Genomic DNA, 20406 nt, shown 5'->3' on the forward strand with positions numbered 1-20406 from the left:
CTCCGAAAGCTCTCATGGCGAGGTGCATGTAGTGAGACTCCTCGTCACCAACCATTCTCACAAGACCGACAGGACTAAAACCTGCAGAAATGGTATGCAAAAGCAGCATCAGTCCAACAGCTTGGTAGTGCAGAGCCACCATCTCAAAGACAGAACCAAAGTATGACGGATTATTACAGACTTCGACAGGCTATACCAGGAACAGTCCGAGCTCTCTGCTAAGCAGGGCTGCGAGCATTCCATATGCTGCTTAACCATAATGTGGGATGCCTAAATTCTAAGACAACTATGGTACCCCTGGTCTGGTATGGAGCTAAACTCCACGAAGAGCGGCACTGGTTTACCTTTGACTATATTCTCGCCAGGACAGGAAAATCTCTTGTTCGCCTTGGGCTGAGAAGGCCTGTATGAACACAATTTTACGTAACAATTACAGTAATTTCATTGTAAAACTGGTCAAAAAGGGTCTGAATGGAGAGGCCTGTGTTGAAGACATCCTGCTCCTAGTAAGAAGTCAACATCAATGGGCAATGCAGATAAGGGTAGCAAGTGACTTTATGCAGAAACACAAAGTTCAGTACTTGGGCTAGACAACTGGAATTGCATTCATGCCAGTAACAGCCAACTCTATGGGTATTGCAGATTCCATGTGGAACAATCTGTAAAGCCACTGAGTGCAATCACTTGCTCCTGTTGCCAATATCTGGGTCCGTGGCAGGATGTTCAAATTCAAGAGCAATGGTTCTTAACCTGTGATCCAGACACGCGTTGGGGTCCTCAAAGCCTACTCGGAGGGTCCGCAACTGCTTAGAAAATAAAATAATATTAGCAGATTAATAAAGAATTTATAAATAAAGAAGCAAAATGTAAAACTGTAAAGTGTTCTGTATATGTAAACGATTTTGACAATGGCGGCTAAAAATTGAGTTCGTATCCTCAGACTGATTCATACGAGAAGTTCACGTACTTCAAACAGAATGGAATTGAATTTAGAAACGCTCCAACCTTCCTATCAGGATTTTCTTTTTATGTTTGCTTGTGAATTAAATAAAGTACTTAATCATTGTGTATTTGTTTATTGAAAGCTCAAATCATTGACAATATTAGGCCGTGGACCCAGACTTCCAGTAATGATTAAGTGGTGGTCCTCAGAAATCAGAGGAAAAATAACTTCGAGTGTTATGGTATTGAACGCATACGATCATTATCGGACGCACAGTATTTACTGTATCATGTAGCTTTTGGTGCATTCAACACCAAAGTCTGCAGGTTATTCCCCATGTAATCGTAATTGAGGTTATTTATCGCACCGGATCTATAACGTACCCGTGGTATAGTTATTTATCAGGGGTGATAAATAACACCTTTGCTCGTAATCAGGGCATAAGAGGAGGAAGACCCTCCACATCCTCAAGCAGCTCAATGAACACAAGCTGTAGTACTTGTGGAGCTACAGAACAGTGCTTTCGGCCCCCTTTAAACTGGTATGCACGTCCCAGCAGGGATGCCAGGGTAGTGAATCTTGATGCAACACCTTAATGACTGATCTGGACAGAGAAAGACTTTAGGTACTGGGAAAAATTGATCAAGATAGGAGGACTGCCTCTACACAGTTTGGTGGAGGAGCCTTAAATAGAGTGTCTTGCTTCCCCACGGGGCAAAAGACTCTTGGCATTGCCACCGGGTTCTAAGCACTTGTACTCACCTCAACTCTTCCGTTAATTAGTCTAACATCTCCTGTGGAATGGAGATTCCAGTGCATGTACTCAAATGACTCCTCAAAGACTCTTGTATTATCATCACATACAGATCAACAATGGCTGTCCCACAACCACAACATGCAGAGAGAATGCGGGTCAACTCCTCCCAACGGTCTGTGACACCCAGGCACTGCTTGAACTTGCAGTATGTTGCACTGGCAGAGTAAGCTGAAAAAGGTTGATAAGAGTGAATACCAGTTAGAAAACCAGAAAAATAAATCAGAACATTTTAGAAAGGAAGGGCCCATGCCCCAAAGCCTACTTTAGATAAAAGCATCTTCCAGTTGATATGTAAAGAGATAGGGAATTAGATAAAATGTTTGAGAATCTGTAACAAGGAAAATGGTGTCTCTAGGCAAAGACTTTGACTAGAGTTAATGACAAAAGTATCCATAACCCCAGGTACTAGGCTGAAGTAGCAGGCAAGAAAATGGACGGAAGAGTAACAGCGTTAAGGACTTGGAGTAGACATTTGATACTCTGGAATGGGAGTTTCTATTTGCTGCCTTGTCCCACTACAGACTTGGGCTATTTTTCTCCACCTAATACTGCTGTTATACATCTCTCCTTCCACTAGAGTCAAAGGCAGTGCCCTAGTGTCAGACCGGGTGCCTATCTTTCACCTTTGCTCTTCTCGCAGGCTATAGAGCCGCTCGCGGAAGCCATTCCTGGGAAGTGGGGCGGAATGAGGTACCCCTCCCTGGTGACGGGACGCATGCCATCTCACTGTACACAGACGAGCTGCTCCTGTACATCTGCAACATAAGAACGCCTGCTGACAGTGCGGATCCTCAATTACTTTGCATCCCTCTCTGGTCTCAGAGTGAACTGGGCGAAAGCTTGCTTGCACTCATTCAACCAGGCTTGCCGCGCCCCACACTGGTCATTAATGATCTATCAGTGAAGTGGTAGCCCACTGTCTTTCGGTACCTTGGAGTACATGTATATCAGTCAGTGGACCTACTAGAGGGGGAACATCTCTGGGCAATAGCAGCAGTCAAGTCGCAAATGCTCTTCTGGCAGAGTCTGCCACTGGCCATCATGGGCCGTTAAGCGCTGCTTAAAATGGCGGTGCTGCTCCAGTTACTGTATTCCTTCACTAACTTGCCAGTGTATTTTTGGCCTCCTGTCTTCCGTTCCTACAAATGAGTCATGCGTGAGTTCATATGGAACGGATCACGGTGCAGGGTTTCACTGTTCAAGCTATACTTACCAATTGGTCAGGGAGGCCTAGCAGTCCCTAATATGGAGCAATACTACCTGGCATTGCAATTAGAGTGGGTGGCAGATGACCAACTCTTTAGGACACAGCTGCGCTCTAGCCAGCGTGGACGCACTAGTCAGTCCTGGTGCTCTTTCATACTGGGAGGAGAGGTGGGGCGCCCGTCCAGAAAATGCTGGAGGTGGAATGTTTGCTGTTGCTTGCATGTCTCGCGCTGTCATCCCGTATGCGTCGGCATTACCGCTTCAAGGCACGCTGATGAGTGGCTTTGCCACAACTAATGTAGAACTTTCAGCCTGGCAAGCGGTTGACCTGCAGAGGCTGGGCGACTTCGCTGGCCGACTTATACTAAGATGGTTGCTGGCGGCCTTCGATGACTTCGTTGAGGACAGACTGTGGCAAGGTCAGTTTTTTCTTCACACCTTGTTACTTACAGCACTACGAGCCCTATGGAGGGATGTGTCCTAGGATCCTGACAAGCATCTCACAACTCAATACATACACGTGATGGGCACATGAAGGCATCTCACAAAGTGGTTTGCCAGCTCACTGCGCACGCACACAGCACACTCGTTAACACCTAGTCAACATCGCTGGGATTCAGACCTGAATCGCTCGTGCACGGACCGCAAATGGGTGGCTATACTGGAGGGACCCACCCGTATTCCTAGAAACACCAGATTCCGATCTCATCCAATACTATGTATTGCACAGAGCCTATTTGACCCTAGCCAAGCTCAACAGGTACTTCCGGCGTACAGATGCTTGTTGTCCCCGATGTAAGCTGATAGACGCCAATCTCATTCATATGCTCTGGGGCTGCCCTGCGCTAAAGGAGTATGGTATAGCGTCACAGCAAACTTAGCTGGCTGCACTAGGCGGATGGTGGTGCGTACCTGGGATGTATGTCTCCTGGGGCTCTACCGTAGATCGGTTAGGCATAGGGTGGAGTCCAGGTTTATAGATCTAGGACTACTTGCAGCTAACACTTAATCAGAGACAAACATTTGGAGCCTCCCCCTGCGCTAGTGTGGTCCAGCTCGCTAACAGTCTGGACGCAAGCTAAAAGTATCTTCAGCTGCGAAGATAATTTGGGTTACATGAAGTACCGATGGCAGCCGACTGGGATGTTATATTGCAGGACTTTCAACGCAGCTGGAAGAGGATGAGCCCCAGGGTCCTGTAACATGTACGGAAATAACAGCGGTAGTGGCGACAATAGCGCATAAAACATGGATGCTCCATGGACACACTGACACCCTGTCTTGTCCCCTTCTGCCAGCCCCATCATACTTTACCCACCTCCCTCATCTTACATGCAACTAGATATGTACCCATTGAGCCTACAGTTGTGTGGGTTGTACAGGCAGTATGGGAGTGATGAGTAGTAGCAGAGACCCAAGTTGGGCATCAGTCAATAGGGTTATTCCCTAGACCTTGGTCCTTCTTCCCTCCTTTCAAAATGCTATACTTGTCAACTCCTATTAGTGGCGTAAGATGCAGCATCTTATTCCTGTATGCCCTGTAATGCATATTCGCTAGTGCCTCTGTGGTAGTCGCAGCGGCCTATGTTCTAGGCCTTGCACTGAACTGTTGCCTGAATTGGTATTACCTGTGATGTATGCCCCTCCACGCTGGAGTTGAAATGATGCTTGTAACTTTATGGCACTTATTTTTTACTGAAAGTGCCAATAAAGAAATGTAAACAAATAAAAAAAAAATGAGTAACAGCGCTAAGACAGACTGAACCGGTTTATGATGTCCTACCAAACAGAACAGCTAAGCTGTTCAGTTTTGTAGCAACAGTAATTTAGAAATATTTGAAGCATTGCCCTGTCTGCAAATTTTTTCTTCCCAATGTGACCCAAAACACCCACCCAACACAAGGTAATATTACTTCTATGTCTCAACATGCCCCAACATCAGATCACAAACACTTCAAGTAGGTAGTGAGCCGTCAATTACATGCCCTAGCACTGTGAGTGGAGGTCAGATCATCTCTTGCAACGTTCCTACACGCTTTGGGATGAGCAAAAGGGAGAAATAAACTGTGCATGTGAGGAATGTGAGCAAAACCATATTTGTTCCACTTAAACGCCAGCAACAAAGTCCACGGTTCTCTAAAGCCATCTCTTTGCGGCTTTAAGGCATCTAAACTGAGCTCAGAAGTATCTAGGTTTTTTCAATTACATTCTGACATTTGTTGGCCTCTTGATTTAATATTACAAAACCCGTACAAGTTGGAGAATGCACAACAGCAAAAGAAACCTGGGCTGAACGAATCATAAAGGCATGTATCTGGGAAATTTGAGAGCTCAAGCATGAGACCGAGTTGTAAACAAATGTTTTAGCAGGCCAAAAATCACCAGCAGTCACTGCAGCTTGCCCCAAGGGGACATTGGTTCAGACTTGGTGCTCTGGAATACTAGGTCCAGCACTAGAGTTTGCAAGTATTACGGCTTCCTCTTCTGCACCATGGGAAGGGTTTTTCTCAACAATCTGCTGCTGCTGTGTGCAGCGCCAGAGCGCCTCCTCTCTACAAGGCTTCAGGAAAGTTATCTCCAAGAGAGGACTACTCCTCCCACCACCCATAAAGTTTAATATGAAAGTCTGAAACATGCAGAGTGTTTCTGGTTTAGAAAGACTGGGATACAGCCTCCGTTGCCTCGATGATGTTGACAGACTGGCATACTGCCCGATTCAGGCACCTACAGACCCCGGTCTAGACGATTCCGTTACAGACCAGAGCCTGATTTGCTCTTTTGACACTAACCATCAGCCAATCCCCCTCGACAAATCGAACCGCCATCTTCACACCTTTCTAGCAGAGACAAGTCCCAAGTTGCTGTAAAGCAATATTTAGTGATCAAGAACACACCCAAATATAGCAAGAACAATATACAAGAAAATACGAGTACTCAGGCACTCACAAATGACAAAGCGTGTCCTTGAGCCATCACCTAGAGCCACTTGAAATGTGACTATCACTTCGAGCAGTAATCTCATGACTTTTACTGTTTTAAAGCAGTTCCATACAAACTTGCAGGTGTGAGGGGTTTCTTTATCATGGATATGTCATTACTTAATGTCAGGAATAGCAACGCACACTAAATATGGGCCCTATAATCAACACAGTGATGGTGAAAACATCAGTTTGAGTCGAGGAAGCCAGGGCCAAGAAATGAAAATGGACAAAAATCTAGATTCGGGTGGCCATTAGGACCACCTAATCAGAGAATTCAGTGGAAAAGTGTTGAGTAAGGTAGGTGAATCAAAGTTTGAGGAAGAGAAAGGGGGTGGGTTATGCAGTTTCATGGTTATGGGTGCATAGGACTCCCAAGTACACTGGTAAAGGAATTGGATAGGCGTTACAGAGGTTTGCTGTACATACCCGGAATATAGGATGCCCTCTTTCCAGTATGTTGCAAGTAAGTACTGTGACAAATGTGGATAAACACGATTACATGAAAGTTGCTCATAATAGTTACAAATATGCAAATGTTCTTAAGTGGTGTCCTTATTGAGACTAGCTACGGGATTGTTAAGAATACGAAATATATTGATATGTGGCTTATCAGGACCTTGCACGATCTCTAGTACTTGCACAACAAACGGTGACTTCAGAATACACCCTAAAGCATGCTTCTACCCCCCTCACCCCCAAAAAATAGTGGCTATACAGTATGATTGGTTAAATATGCCATGGTTATAATTACTATGTTTAGTCACTATCCACGGGTATTTTACCTACCAATTAAGGCATTTTAATGGCTAAATGTAATAAAATGTCAAATGCCTTTTGAGTAATGTTAAGGGTTACAGGGCTAAAAGTCAAAATCAAAAGGACGTGTTAAGATTCAGGTTAAGGTGGTCTCAAGTGTATTGTACCCCAACTCTGAGGACATCAATAATGAGCCTCATTACTGGACGTTAATCGTTCCATTCACTGTTATTTCAAGCTGCAGGAACCCTAGCCCAGAGGTAGATTTTTTTAGTCTCAAATGTTTAATTATGTGGGGTTATTCAATCCACTGGTTTGCAAGTCAAATCAAAATCAAAAACACTTTGGCTTTGTGGATTTTGAATAGTAAATTAAAACGCTCTGGATGAAGAATGTCAACTAAATACTGTTTGGCTGTCAACTCCAGCTATTCCTAGTAAGTTTAAATGTGCTGAAAAGCATCTCTACTAGGACGTAAAATAAACTGTAATGAGGTTTATGCTGTAATTACTTTACCAATGAAATTCCATCAGTAGTTTGCATGAAAAACGCATAATGAAATGCATGGCAAGTATATGTAGTTTGCATAATATTGAAGCCTGTGTGTACGAGCCAATTACAGTATCCTAAAGCATAAGGTGAAAGGAGCTTTCAATGAATTAAAGCCAACTGTCAAGGGGAGAAGAACTCAAGGCTGTAGTCTTCGTCGTTGAAACGTCTTATAGTTGTTCAGAATCGCTGAAGATGCTGGTGGTGATCCAGTGTTGGAGAAACGTGTCGGTACTGTGCAGCTCTTCACCTTCAGATGGACAGCACTGCACGTGGAAGTAGGAAGACGTTCACCATTTCTTCAAAGCTCTAGGACCTTCTAGCTTAACGTTTAGTGAAGATCAGGTTTTATGCTGAACATCAGGATCAGATTCAGGAAAACCTCAAAAGGAAAGTTGTGTACTAGTTTTCTCCAGTTAACTGCAAACAGATCTGTGAGTAAATGCATGCGGATACTGGAAGCCTAAAATTATAAGTTAAGGAGACAATGACAACTTTTCACAAAATACTTTTATTAATTATAAAGGCAGGGTGAGAAAGCACAACTGATTTCAAGAAGAGCTAAAAATCTTAACACAACTAGGCATTGAAAAATATTTTGCTTACCTGTTGAAATGCTATTTCTCCATTGTGTTATTCATAACAAATAAAGGTTACACTTTCATTTAATGGTGGCGTACGACTGGCGCGCAATCTATGTGTACCAAAGAAATTTAACGGAGGGTGTATGATCGACTTAAATTCATATACTGGGTGAAGACAACCTCGGACCACTAGCCACCAACTTTAATGGTGTAAAAGATTTCCTATACAGAAGACACTGGCATGTAGGATTTTAGTTTATGCTCCTCTGAGAAAATATCATCCAATTTCCAAACGAAGTGGAAGTCTGAATAACATGCTACTACCAGAGCAAAGGCAAGTTTAGAAACAGACCTTGCAAAGGTGCTATGATGCATGGTTTGTTTACAAAAAATATTTGGGAAAGCTTATCCCATTCACATTTGACACTTTTGTAAATAAAAACCGCTGTTTCTGAACATTCTGCGGTCTATTGAGGCACTCTGGCTACTGAGCTTAAGGTATGACATTTAACTTACTACTGAAATGGACAGGAATGGTACCTTGTAGAAAGTCTGTCTCACTCCCTTGTGAGAATTCGAATACTTATTCAATGCACAATCAGGCAAAAAATGATTTGCCAGTCAAGGAGAATTTACTTTGGAATGCATGCTTCTAAGTGATGGTATAACCATTCAAAAATATCTGATCCCACAAACTATGAACGGTGATCTCATGGAACGTTAATGACCATATTATATACTGTTCCAATTCCTACCAGTTTGTGTACATTATTTATGATCACAAAGGTTAACAATTACGAAAACCTAGTGTTCATTGCCTTTTACTGAATACCTAGAGCGGCTGTTCATGCCGTGTAGGTCCAGTGCCCATTTAAGGCAAACCTGCTCCTCAATTTCTATAGATTTTTAAAGACCTCTTCTGGGGCACGTATTGGGTTGGTGCTACATGCTAGGTAGGTCTGGTGTAACTTTCCCTACCAGCCATGATCTTCGAGGTGTTACCTCTTGTTTTTTTCTTTGACAACTGCTATGCTTACCTGGTCCATCAAATGGTAAAAGTTTGGATGGAATGGGATCCTTAGCACTCAAAGGGATCAGGTAGAGGTCCTTGATGTGCCTGTTGTTATTAGCCACAACACCAAATCTGCCACGGCTACTAAAATAGGAATAGAGAGAGATGTATGCAACCTCTTCTTCCTCTGTGGCAGGCTGGAAGCGAATTAAACACAGCTCCTACAACACAAGAAAAGAGAAGAGGGATACAAATTATGGATAAACAAAGCTAAATAAACATAATTCATAGTCTGTTCCACGGTAAAACAATTTCTTACATTTTAACACGTTCATATCTGAAAACCTAATAGGACTATAACGTGAATAATAGATATCCAAACAGAGCCAAACTTGTATTAACTATGGTGCCACAACAGGTCTATGCTTTGAGCACAAATAGGATATTTGTCCAATTGGACTGGCTTTTGACGGTCTTATTTTTTTTTTTTAAGTCTAAAACAAACCTTCCCCAAGGAGGTTCAAGATGATTATTTATAGGGCAAAAGCCTAATGTATAAGAGGATAAGAAAACAGCGTAGCAACTTGTTTACTCCAAGTAAAACACAAGGCTAATTACAAGAGTACCTTTGAAAAAGAGGATTTCAGTTTGCCAACATAATCCCAGACTGTTTTCGGCGAAATCCTCCCACCAATGTGAACCGTATCAGGCAAATCCTAAATAAAGGAGACAACAGGAGAAATTCAGAAAATAACGTAACATTTACCCACTAACTTAAACAGTTATGATCATTGCGATTCCATTCTTTATCCCATTTATGAATGCATGAAGTCAATTTAGCAGACTAATTCTCACAATCCTATATCACGTCCTGGTTTCACATGACTTGAACCGTAAGGGGGTTATAGTTTAAATTCACTGAAGGAAGGTCCAGGCCATTTATGGAGCTCTTTAACCACCTGCTCTTTGCTTGAAGGCCATATTAAGTTTAAGCTTTGTGATGTTCACTGTTATTACTGAATAGCTCTGTCCCAGATAAGAACAATTCGTTATCATTTTGGACTCCTTGTGAATGTGTGCAAAGACTCCAAAGCACAAGTGATGGGAGTCTGTGCACACATTCACACAAACAACCCAAATTGTATTACAAATGTGACCTTATGATGAGGACAAGCAAACCTGGCTAGACAAGGTAACATTCACAAGTTCATGAGAACAAACCCATACTGTTTCACAAATCTATTAAATGAAAACGTTCACAAAGAAAATTTAAGATGGTGCCAATGCTTCATAATTGATGGGTGGGGCTTCAGATTGGTGAAAAACTACATTTCGGTTTAATAGGAAATACAAATGAGGGATGCAGATTAGGTTTTTTTTTCTTTTTTTAAACCATTAGCACACAACTCGGGGTTCTCATTTTCCATCACAGCAGTCTCAATTGTGGAAAACAATCATGCAACGAGGCATATTGTTTACCACCAACACTAAATTCTAAAAAGGGGATACAATGTGTCAAATTGAAACAGGACATTAAAAATAAATGTAATCAGCAAAACTAACTATGAATGGGAAAGGGACCAAATGATTGGTGATTAAAATTCTTAATGTATATTCATATCATGTGTCTGCGCATTGTACACCTCCTGAAGTGTCCAGATGAACCTCAACCCAGTTATGCTAAAGTGCTTCAGGTAATAAGGCCTAGAGACAAAGCCGAAGGGGTCTAAACGACAAGGTGCACTGCATTTTACGACAAAGAACACTTGCACAATTTTTGATACTCTGAATGCAGTTAAGGCCTCCTGAAATAGTTGTCATTATCAGCAGTCTAAACATCGTAAAATGGCTAATGCCCCAGTCAACTATCCAGACTCCCAAACACACTTGCGACCTTGACATTCGTTGAATATTGCTCTTGCACTATGCACAATTTACTGTACTGCGATTCTGACTTATCTAAGGGACAGTGGGAGGCTCCCACTTCTATTTGAAGAGGTGTAGAAGACTGTTCTCTACTTCTCCCCTGAAGCCCAATATTTTCACCTCTATGTGGAGGAGGCATATGAGAACAGATCTATAGTAAAAGAGATAGGTGCCTCACAAGCAACCATGCTTACTGAGTGACTCAGTCAGGAAATGGACCTCAACCTCAGTTGTCCCAAAAAGACAAAACTCATTCTTCCAGTCTTCCAAGTACAATAAGTACTAGTTTGCGATTTAAAATGTATATGATTCGGCTTGCTTTTCAAAACCCAGTTATCCCTGTAGCTTTATCCATGTTATAGGAGTACTCATGAGAAGCTGCAACATTTGCAGTTTTGCAGGATTGTCTAAAAGTGTGTATATGTATAAAGATATATACACACATATATATGAATGACTGCCTTTCAAAATCTTTTTTTCTTCAGAGAAAATATTTTGCTCAGTGGACAAACATCTTCCGTTGCACCCTCACCCGTTTTGTGGATGTAATGTCATTCCCAATCTGGATATTTACAAACGCCATTGACATACCCAAAACAAATATATGACGAACAGAGGTTTGCACCTGAGGCAATGGGTACTCAGATGGTCTTTTGGGCGTTAACCAAATTTCCAGGGATTCCCCACCACGTTAGATCGGCTTAGATGTACAATTATACCACACTGGTAATATTAAGCGAGAAAATTCTATTTACACAGAAGTGTAAACTTCTTTCTTTGTATGTCAAACACTCTTGTTCTGCAGTTCAATGGGTACTGAATATGTGCCCGTATCAGTCTTCAAGGCAAAACTAATTTTTGGACGACATCTTAGAACTAGTCTATTCTAAACTGGATATCATCTCACCTCACCAGAGAAACGGGCTTGAGCTCCTTGGGTGACATACCAAACATTGTGTAGAAAATGTTGTGTGCAGGGCCTAAGATACGCAATTCCACCACAAGGAATGTGAAGTGCACAGAAGTCCCCCTCAGCTGCACAAGTTTTATCATTTGCAGTTTTTTATTTATGCTTTATTGTCCTATTCTTCGGGCATTAATTACTATTAAAACACAGGAATATTGGGAGCTCCGCTGAAGACAATGGAGTTGCACAGGGCCAATAATGGCTGGAATAGGCCTTCTGCGCAAATATTCCAATGTTAATTTATTCCTCCCTTTTTAATGGCACCCTCCCCAACCCCCCCCCCCCCCCCACTCCCGTGGGTGGAATGCAGTAACATTATAGCCCATTTGCCTCGAACATGAGCCTATAACGCTAGGCTAGACCATGTCCTTAAACAATTGCTGCAGCCCTCTTGCTATGTTGATGTATTAATTGCCAATTTCTCAATTAAAGGCCCAGATGCAGCAAAGGGTGAACGAGAGGAAAAGATGTAGATCGCTGTTAACTTTCAGCAGCAAGAGGGCAATAACATGTAAAACCTGCAAACTCAAATCTGATCTTTCTAGAGGCAAAGAAGCCAAATGTCTCCATCGGATTAATGGACGTACTGCAGGCTTTCAGATGAAGTTGGAACGTCGCTAAGCTTTAGTTAATGTGGGCAGTCTAAGCAATCTGATTGGTTGGGGCTATCTCAGAAAACATTTTATATGCTAATTGCTGGCTAATCTGTTTAGCTTTCAAATTTGACCCCCCCCCCCCCGACCACCACCTCAAAAATCAGTTCGATGTTTTCCCTTCACAAGAAATCCCCTCTGAACCCAGATATAAAAAGTAGTAGAAAATGCTCCTGTTACTGCACAGCTTCCTAACACATTCACACCCTCAGTGTTTGCAGCAACCAGGGTAGAGACAGGTGTTACTTATCGTCTATCCCTCCTGGACTAGTGTGCACCCGCTTTTCTGGGACTCCCTGGGAAGATGTTCTCCATTTCCTGCCACTGCTGGTGGACATACCTGTTGAGGAGGGCGTTGGAATTCGCTATTCTCTACTGAATCACCGCTGACCGGTTCATCTTCCTGCCCACCATGTCCACCCTCTTGCTCTCTCTGTTGGGTGGTGGGACCACATATGCCGGTGAGTTGGCTCACTTCTGAACTGTGGCAACAAGATGTCCGCTGCCACCGATTCCCTGATATAGACTGTGGTCCACTGTGAAGTGTCCGTATTTTCTGCAAACCCCACCCCCCCCTTCCGTGGTTGCAGGTTCTATGAAGGCCTCCCTTTTTTGGTCCACAAGACTAGGCAGCATTGTGAGGAACTGGTTCCTTAGTTGAGAAGGTAGCAGGGTTTCCAGTAGAAAAACCAACTGCCCTGGATCCTTTTCTTACTTGACACTGTAGGTGTGTGCTAAATGATTTACTGTGTTGTACACTGAGATGCCATCTGGCAGCAAGGGCCTCAGGGGTAATGGACTGACACCCTCCGGTGAGTCCGCATCGCGGTCTTGTCAGCTGCCGGAGGGTTCAGCCTCAAAAACTCCCTCTTGGTATGGTTCATCATCTGCTTCTTCAAACAGAGGGCCTCCTCTTCATCTTACGCCTGTTCAGGGGTTGCAGGTGGTTGCCACTCTGGTTCCACTGCTTCTGCCTTGGTGTTAGGGCGAGGTTTCTTTTGAGTGTTTGGGAAAAAAATGGTATTTTTGAAGGAGTCGTTGAACTCCTTCTGCTTGATGAGGGCCGCCATTTTGGCGTTGAGATGTCCTTTTTTTCCCCTCATTGTTGAGCACTTTGTTCAGCATTGAGTGCTGGTGGCATCTTCATCAGCACTGATTTATCCTACTCAATGGCCAGCTTCTCTTGCTTTCTCGACTACTCTTCAATGCCTTTCACAGTAGAGGCTGGTTCCGAGGGTTTGCCACCAGCGGTATCCTCTGGCTTGGATCTTTTGCCTCTTTGGGCGGTTTTGCCTGTGGACCTTCAAAGTCAAGGTAGACCTTCATTTTTGAGTTCGACCCCTTCTGTCCCCATCCACGATTTCCTGTGTACCTTTGGTTTTCAGCTCTCAGCGTTCGACGACAATTTCAATGCTTTCAGACACTTGTGATCGATGATTTTGGCGTCTGGGTCATCTCCGCGTTGTAACCGCTATTGGTATCCTCCAACCTGGAAGATGCGTCTCTGCGCCTGCGCCATGGTGTAGTGTCAATCTCTGCTTTTGCCTTACTTTAAAGGTCATTGGTTGGAATTCTGCTAAGGTGCTGCATGCCTCGAATGTGTGGTCCCTGTGCAGGCACAAATTGCAGACAGTGTCTATCCTTCGCTAGTTTGCGGTGGCATTTAGGGTAGAACTTGAATGGCATATGCTTTATACTCTTAAATCATTCTCTGCACCACGCGGTTGAGTGGGATACTCAGCCCAAGGCTTTTGCTTCGAGTCCTGTTGATCCATGTGGGTATTTGTCATGTTCCCTGGTGCCCAAAGATTTTTCTCAGTATTTTTCGCTTTGGCAAGGGATTCTTTTCTTCCAATCCAATCTGGAGCTAGCTCCTCTGCACCAAGACCCAACAGTGCAAAAAAGAAACTGTAGAGTAAACATGCGAGGGAGCTTCTGGGGCGTATGTCTGATATCAAAAGAGGAGGGACAGGTCACCAAAGAGTAAACAACAGCCCACACCAAAAAAGAGGCAGAATAATGCATAGCATGTGAATCCAGAAACATTCACGCTGTAAAGCCTTAAGTTGCTGACAATCTGAAGGAACAGGGCTCACAAGGAAAATTAAAACACATGACCACCTACAAAACCTCGATAGAAAGAAGTGTGAAAAGGACAAGAAAAAAAAGAAAAGCACCAACAGGCTTAAATCTAAAACATTGCCAAATGGGGTGTTGAAACGGCAAATGATACAAAGTAAAAAAAAAAAAACTTAGCATATCTAACCTGCAGAGGTAAAATGCAAAAATAAGAAGTCCAATAGTTGTGGTGGCTAGTTATCACATTGGACAACTGACCCTTCAATGGGGACTGGAAGACCGCGGCAGGAAAATTCACTTTGTAAAATCATCTAGGTCATGTCTTTACCGGTAATTTTCCAATCTGTGGATTGTCATCTGGTTACTATGCACAAGGACATTTCTCAAATGTTAAGCATGCAGAACTTTTACCATGTCCACTACTATTTTCTCCAAGCAATCCCAACTGCTGGATTTCTGTCCCAGTGCATGTCATGGGCTTTTTAGCCTTTCTTCCTGTAACCTCGGGAGGCAGGGTCAGGGTCGAATCCTCCAGAAGCAACTCTTACATAAACAGGCGCACCATTGGGGAAAAATCCAGAGGGTAGCAGAGGCGTTCTGAACAAAGCCAACATTGCCATGAGAAGGCAACAACTAGCACAGTATTACCAGACGAAAGTGGCAAATTCCAGATTTTTTTTTTTTTATGTTGGGATTTTCTCTGACTAGGAAAACTTTGGTGCTGGGGAAGGGTACAGACTCTTAACTAAAATTCAGACAGGTTGCCCATATCACGCAGGTTGTTTCAAAGGTCCTCGGAATCTCAAGGGATTACTTAAAGGTTACAAACCCACAACAAATGTTATTTCCGTTGCTTAATGTCTACACCCAATTACTAATCCTTGCAAATCCTTTTACTCTTTATATTAATGGCAAGAGGTGGTGGTGGTGCTGCTGCATCAATGCACTCAAAAGTATTCGCCACCGGAAAACCAACTGCGCATTGAATGCACAAATGCCGGAACTGGCACATGCAACAGGAGACAACTGATGTGAGGAACTAGACCACATGACCTAAAAAGCTGAAAGCTTTGCCACATTTAAGTACTTCGAAATGTTAGATTTTTCCTTGTGGGGCACAGAGTAATTGACCCAAATGAGGTAGAGGAAGGGGCAGCATTCGTTGGCTACATGGTAGACCAGGCTTTATATTGCCTACAACTCAAGTAAGTGTTCACCAACAAGCTGCTGTCTGGTCTGGCATTTGATGCAGTCCAAATACCTAAAAGAAGTGAATATGTTGAGTTTTTTGCAGACTGGCTGGTTGGCAGATCCATCTACTAGGTATGTTAGCTAAAGCTTTCCGACCAGAAGGAAAACTAAAATCACAATTTTGCAGGTTAACAGCTTCAGTACAAATTCCAGTTTTCAGTCATGGAGATGCAGTGAATGTCGGAGTAATCTGGCTAGTTGATACATTTCCTGGTGGACCTGATAGTCTTCCATATAAGATGCAACTCCCACATCAAACTGGGAGGTGGTCTCACATATCATGAACAATACAAATATGTGAGGTGGGACAAGGAACAATTCCAATAAATCAAGCCAACAGTCCAAGAAGGCAGAAGTTCCTTGTTGAATTAGCAGCAACCTGTATGTATGTCAGCCTGAATATTTAACTGAGGTGATGCAATAACGTATACAAAACCAGCATGTATACAGGAGTGTTTGTATATTTTGCCTCATCTGATAATTTCAAGGAAGAGGGAAAAACAAAGAGGAAAGTATCTAAACGTGTGGGTTGTGCAGAGTTTTTAAACAAAAAATAATCTACCCAAATTATTTGCAAGCTGAAGAAAAGTTTGCCTTCCACGATCTTTCAACTCTTAATGGGATCTCACCACTTGACCATTCTAGCGGGTTATGTGTCCAACAAAATTATTGTAAAAGTCTGTCGAGTAATGAGCAATGGTGCAACAATCTAATTTTTCTTGCTCAATTCTTATGAATGATTTCAGTCAAAGGCAGTTAACACAACATTCCAGCATATTTCAGCACCGGAGGATAACAAAATTTATTGGGACAATATCTTAGATTACAGTCAGTGTGTCAACTAGAATTAGAGTTCTCTAAATGGAGCTTAAATACAAATTAAGCAGTACCCTTTTGCGAGCTGGTTACAGCCCTCAATTTGGTTTCCAATGGTAAATCAGAAAAAACCACACATTTAAGAATGGCACCTGTAAGAAGTCTTGAAATTCTACACAACCACTAGAAGGCGCAATAACACATCATGTGAATCCAGCAAAGGTTCACGGTGCAAGATAATAATTTATGACAGAAAAAATAGGAAAAATTACTTTCCTGGTGATTCCATTACTTATTTCGTGTTCCCCTGCCTTTACAACTAGTTGGAAAATGCCTGTATTGACAAGTGAATCCCATTAAAGATGGTAAAAAAAGAATATGGCACACTACTATTGAAAGAAATGATATTTCCATATATGCTATTTTCCTTACTCTGCCCTCCTACTATCCGTTTTTAAGTTTGTGTTAGACCATCCACTGATCTGTTTTTGACTCATTCACACGTTTCTTTTGCCCACTTCAGCATGGGACGAAGGGCGAGTTGATTTCAGGCATTGGCTAACTTCACTGAGGTGCCTGCTTTCTGCTCTTTCACAAGGAGCACATCCGCACACAAAGTAGATCCTTTCAGTGTCAGGGTCTACTCAAGGTTTTATTTTATTTTTTCAACTTTAAAGCAGCAAAGGGTCCAGCAGCTTCCTCAGCAAAGTTTTACAAAACGCATGATAAACACCAACAGTCAAACAGCTAGCACCCAAAGCCAGACTTACTGGTGTTGTCAATGCTTACTCCGAATTGGTTGTAAAAAGCGTATTCCAGACCAGGCTTCAAGCAAAGATTAAAGATACCCTTCTAGCCTAAACTGACCCCTGCTCTAGAAGATGTACCCAATTAGTTACGTTTGCAAAAATAAAGTATGAAGGATATCCCATTTGCTGACACACACATTATCCATCAGGACCAAGCTCTGAAACACCACCGAATGTAATGTTTCAGTAACTTCAAGCAACATTCTCCAGACAATAGTGAATCGTGTTGTCTTTACTGACTTGGCAATACTACTAACATTCCCAAGCAAATAGTCAAATTCTGAACGAGTTTCCGCTTTCCAAGTAGAAACTTCAAGCTGTAAAGATGTCAAAATTAAATTATGTCTCCACAGCCATAGAAACAGAAGTTTCAGAAATGAAACTATAAAGCAATTTTTGGAATATAGAAACAAACTGTTCAGCGTACAACTTTGTCCTCGAGGAAGACAAAGTATGGCTCTTTATAGATTTACAAACTGTAAGGTCGTTGCACAGACTATTGCTACCGAGGGCAAAACATTAATCTCAAAGTAACAATGCGTGCATCTATGCTGCTCTACTTGGGCTGCGGCCGATTATATTTGAAGTGTGAACAATTGGCATTGTATGCACATGGATATGGCACATGTCGCTATTTATGGTGTTCGTCTGTACAATAGATCAATAAAGATATATACAAAAACCAATGCGTGCATCTGCACAGAAACAATTACTTCAGTTCTCTTGAAGTTACATCAGCAATTTGAAGCTGAATAAATCTATATAATTAAATGGAGCGCAACACTCTTATTCAGGTGCTCTCGTTTATACAAGCTATGGCTTCATGCACTGGTCTATTTGAAAATACGTCGCGTAAGACGTTACCTTCATTTACCTAAACCATTCCCTCTTTAAACCGGACAGGAAGAGAGTGGCATCTCCCTTTTGGCAAGGTCACAAAACACATAAGCAGGTGAACAGTCAAGTCTTTAGACACTTTCTGTGAGGATGCAAGTTAACACCCATTTTCAGCACAAACATTAGTTGGTCGCTATGTGCATCAACTTTTTAGGGTGTAAACAAAATGAAGGCTCCTACCTCACCATTTCATGGCTCCGGAAAAGAATGTTTTTCGAACGACTGGGTGTGGAAACATTCATGACGGTAAAATAATTGTATCCCATTTAATAATCCCGAAATCATTTCTGAACCATTGTGAATCAGTAAAAGACATCGGAAACAAATTTTTTTGCTAAATATTAAATATGGCCGGCTGAATTTCTTTATTTACAAACGACACTGTAGTAGTAGCAGACTGGAGTTTCAGGGTTAACGAAGACCACTGTTGACTAGGTTGCTGTGAAACAACTAGAAATAGGGGACTTGAACACACTTTGGAGGGGGGCTGCAATGACTGGTCGGTGAAAGGACTTTGACAAAAAATCTATAATGGTACTAAAAGGGGTACCAATATGTGACCCCTGTCCGTCAGAAAAGGAGTCTCCTAAAGTCGGCTCTAACACCTTTTTGGTTAACTGTCTATAGCAAATCCTTATTCCCCGTTCCTTGGTAAAAGTACTTAATTTGGCCAGAAGGATGTTTAAAGATAACCAGTGCAGTGGTGCCGGGCCCAGTAACACAAGAGTTGATAAACTTAACTGAATGTTGGAAGTAGACTGGCTGAAACGACCAAAATATATTTGGCTAAAGGCCTCTCAAAATGATGGGATACGGCTCGTGTCCTCATTGACTCGAGGGGACTCGGATTATGTCCAGTGTAATAAAATACAGAGGAAGCCATCTCAGGTGCTTCTCTTTTCGAATGTAGATGGACAAGTGTCTGGTATAACATGGCCGGCAATGTTGGGAACTGGTACCTGTAAATCTGTGCAATTGAATTCCCCTCCTAAAAGGCTGATGGCAGAACAAAGCAAAAACAGCTTACAGCATTATGCATAAGGCTTGAAGTCTGTCATAAATGGTATACACACAGCAGACTTATTTTTTATTTAACCAAATAAACGTATCCTCTATAGAAAGGAAGGCAGAAAAAAACAACTGACACACCCAAAAAGGGACCATTGGCAAAGAAGCAAAGACCTGCTTCCGGCTTGATGACAAAAAAAAAAAAAAAAAAAAAAAAAAGGAAAGTTGATAATGGTGGATGCGGGCTCAGTGACAAAGAAGAAAGCTCTGCTGGACTCAAAACTTCTTACATTTGCAGCAACATTATTTTGAAACATTTCTGGTCCTTGGTGCAGGCAATGCCAAATTAAGTGGGAATTTGAGGATTTTTTTTGTTTTTTTATAGTTTTGTGTTACGATCTTCTTGCATTGCTTAGCTTGTGACTGAAATGAAACCAGCTGCCCACAGATGGCCATAGTGTCAGCATGTGCAGGCTGGTGGAGTTTGGGTAATGACAAATGTCGAGTCCAGTTGTTCAATAATGCCAAATTATTTTTTTTAAATCCCTTTTTTTATTTAAAAAAAAAAAAAAAAAAAAAAAACACACAACTTCGTTAATGGGATGAAGAAAGGTGTCTAAACTTGTAATATCAGTGGCAGTTTATGACGGTTGGTAGATAAGACCACGTGGCTATTTCTTGATAATTACACTGATTGCACTGTTAAAAATGAATTTATCACACGTTCCTTTCAAACACACAGCATGTTAGATTTCTATTTCCAGTGTGTACAATTCTATACTTCACTAGCTTAACAAAACTGCTGGGACTGTGCATATTGAAATTAGAGCAGAAAGAAACGGTGTTCAATCGTCAACATGACAAATGTAAACACTTTCTACGTTCACAGGCCACTTCACGAACATCTACACAGTGCCATGTAAACTTTAAAATTAGGGCTTAGTGGTATGGCAGATGTACACAATGAGGAAGATCATTTTATGTTATGACAATTATCGAGGAGTTAAAACGTCAGAGCTTCGGTCGTTTTTGAGCCACTTTCTATGGGGCCTGCTCTGTGCAACACCATCAGATTGACTGCCGATGGAGACAGTAAAACGTGAAATGCCAGGGCCCCCCGTCCCACCCATCTTTTCCAGAAAACAACTGAAG

The 20406-nt window shown here is 42.2% G+C and overlaps 1 protein-coding gene across 7 annotated transcripts in view; it reads right to left on the reverse strand.

Annotated features, from left to right (window-relative positions):
- Window positions 1-20406, reverse strand: part of DIDO1 (death inducer-obliterator 1) — a 294842-nt gene that overhangs the window by 33023 nt on the left and 241413 nt on the right. For all 7 annotated transcript variants that reach the window (XM_085619733.1, XM_085619735.1, XM_085619730.1 and 4 more), the window contains 2 exons: window positions 9475-9564; window positions 8874-9069 (listed from right to left, as the gene is read on the reverse strand). In XM_085619733.1, coding sequence (XP_085475859.1) covers window positions 8874-9069; window positions 9475-9564 — 286 coding nt within the window. The remainder of the gene's footprint in view (window positions 1-8873; window positions 9070-9474; window positions 9565-20406) is intronic.

Source organism: Triturus cristatus, chromosome 7 (genome assembly GCF_964204655.1).
Source record: "Triturus cristatus chromosome 7, aTriCri1.1, whole genome shotgun sequence".
NCBI classification, from domain to species: Eukaryota; Metazoa; Chordata; class Amphibia; order Caudata; family Salamandridae; genus Triturus; species Triturus cristatus.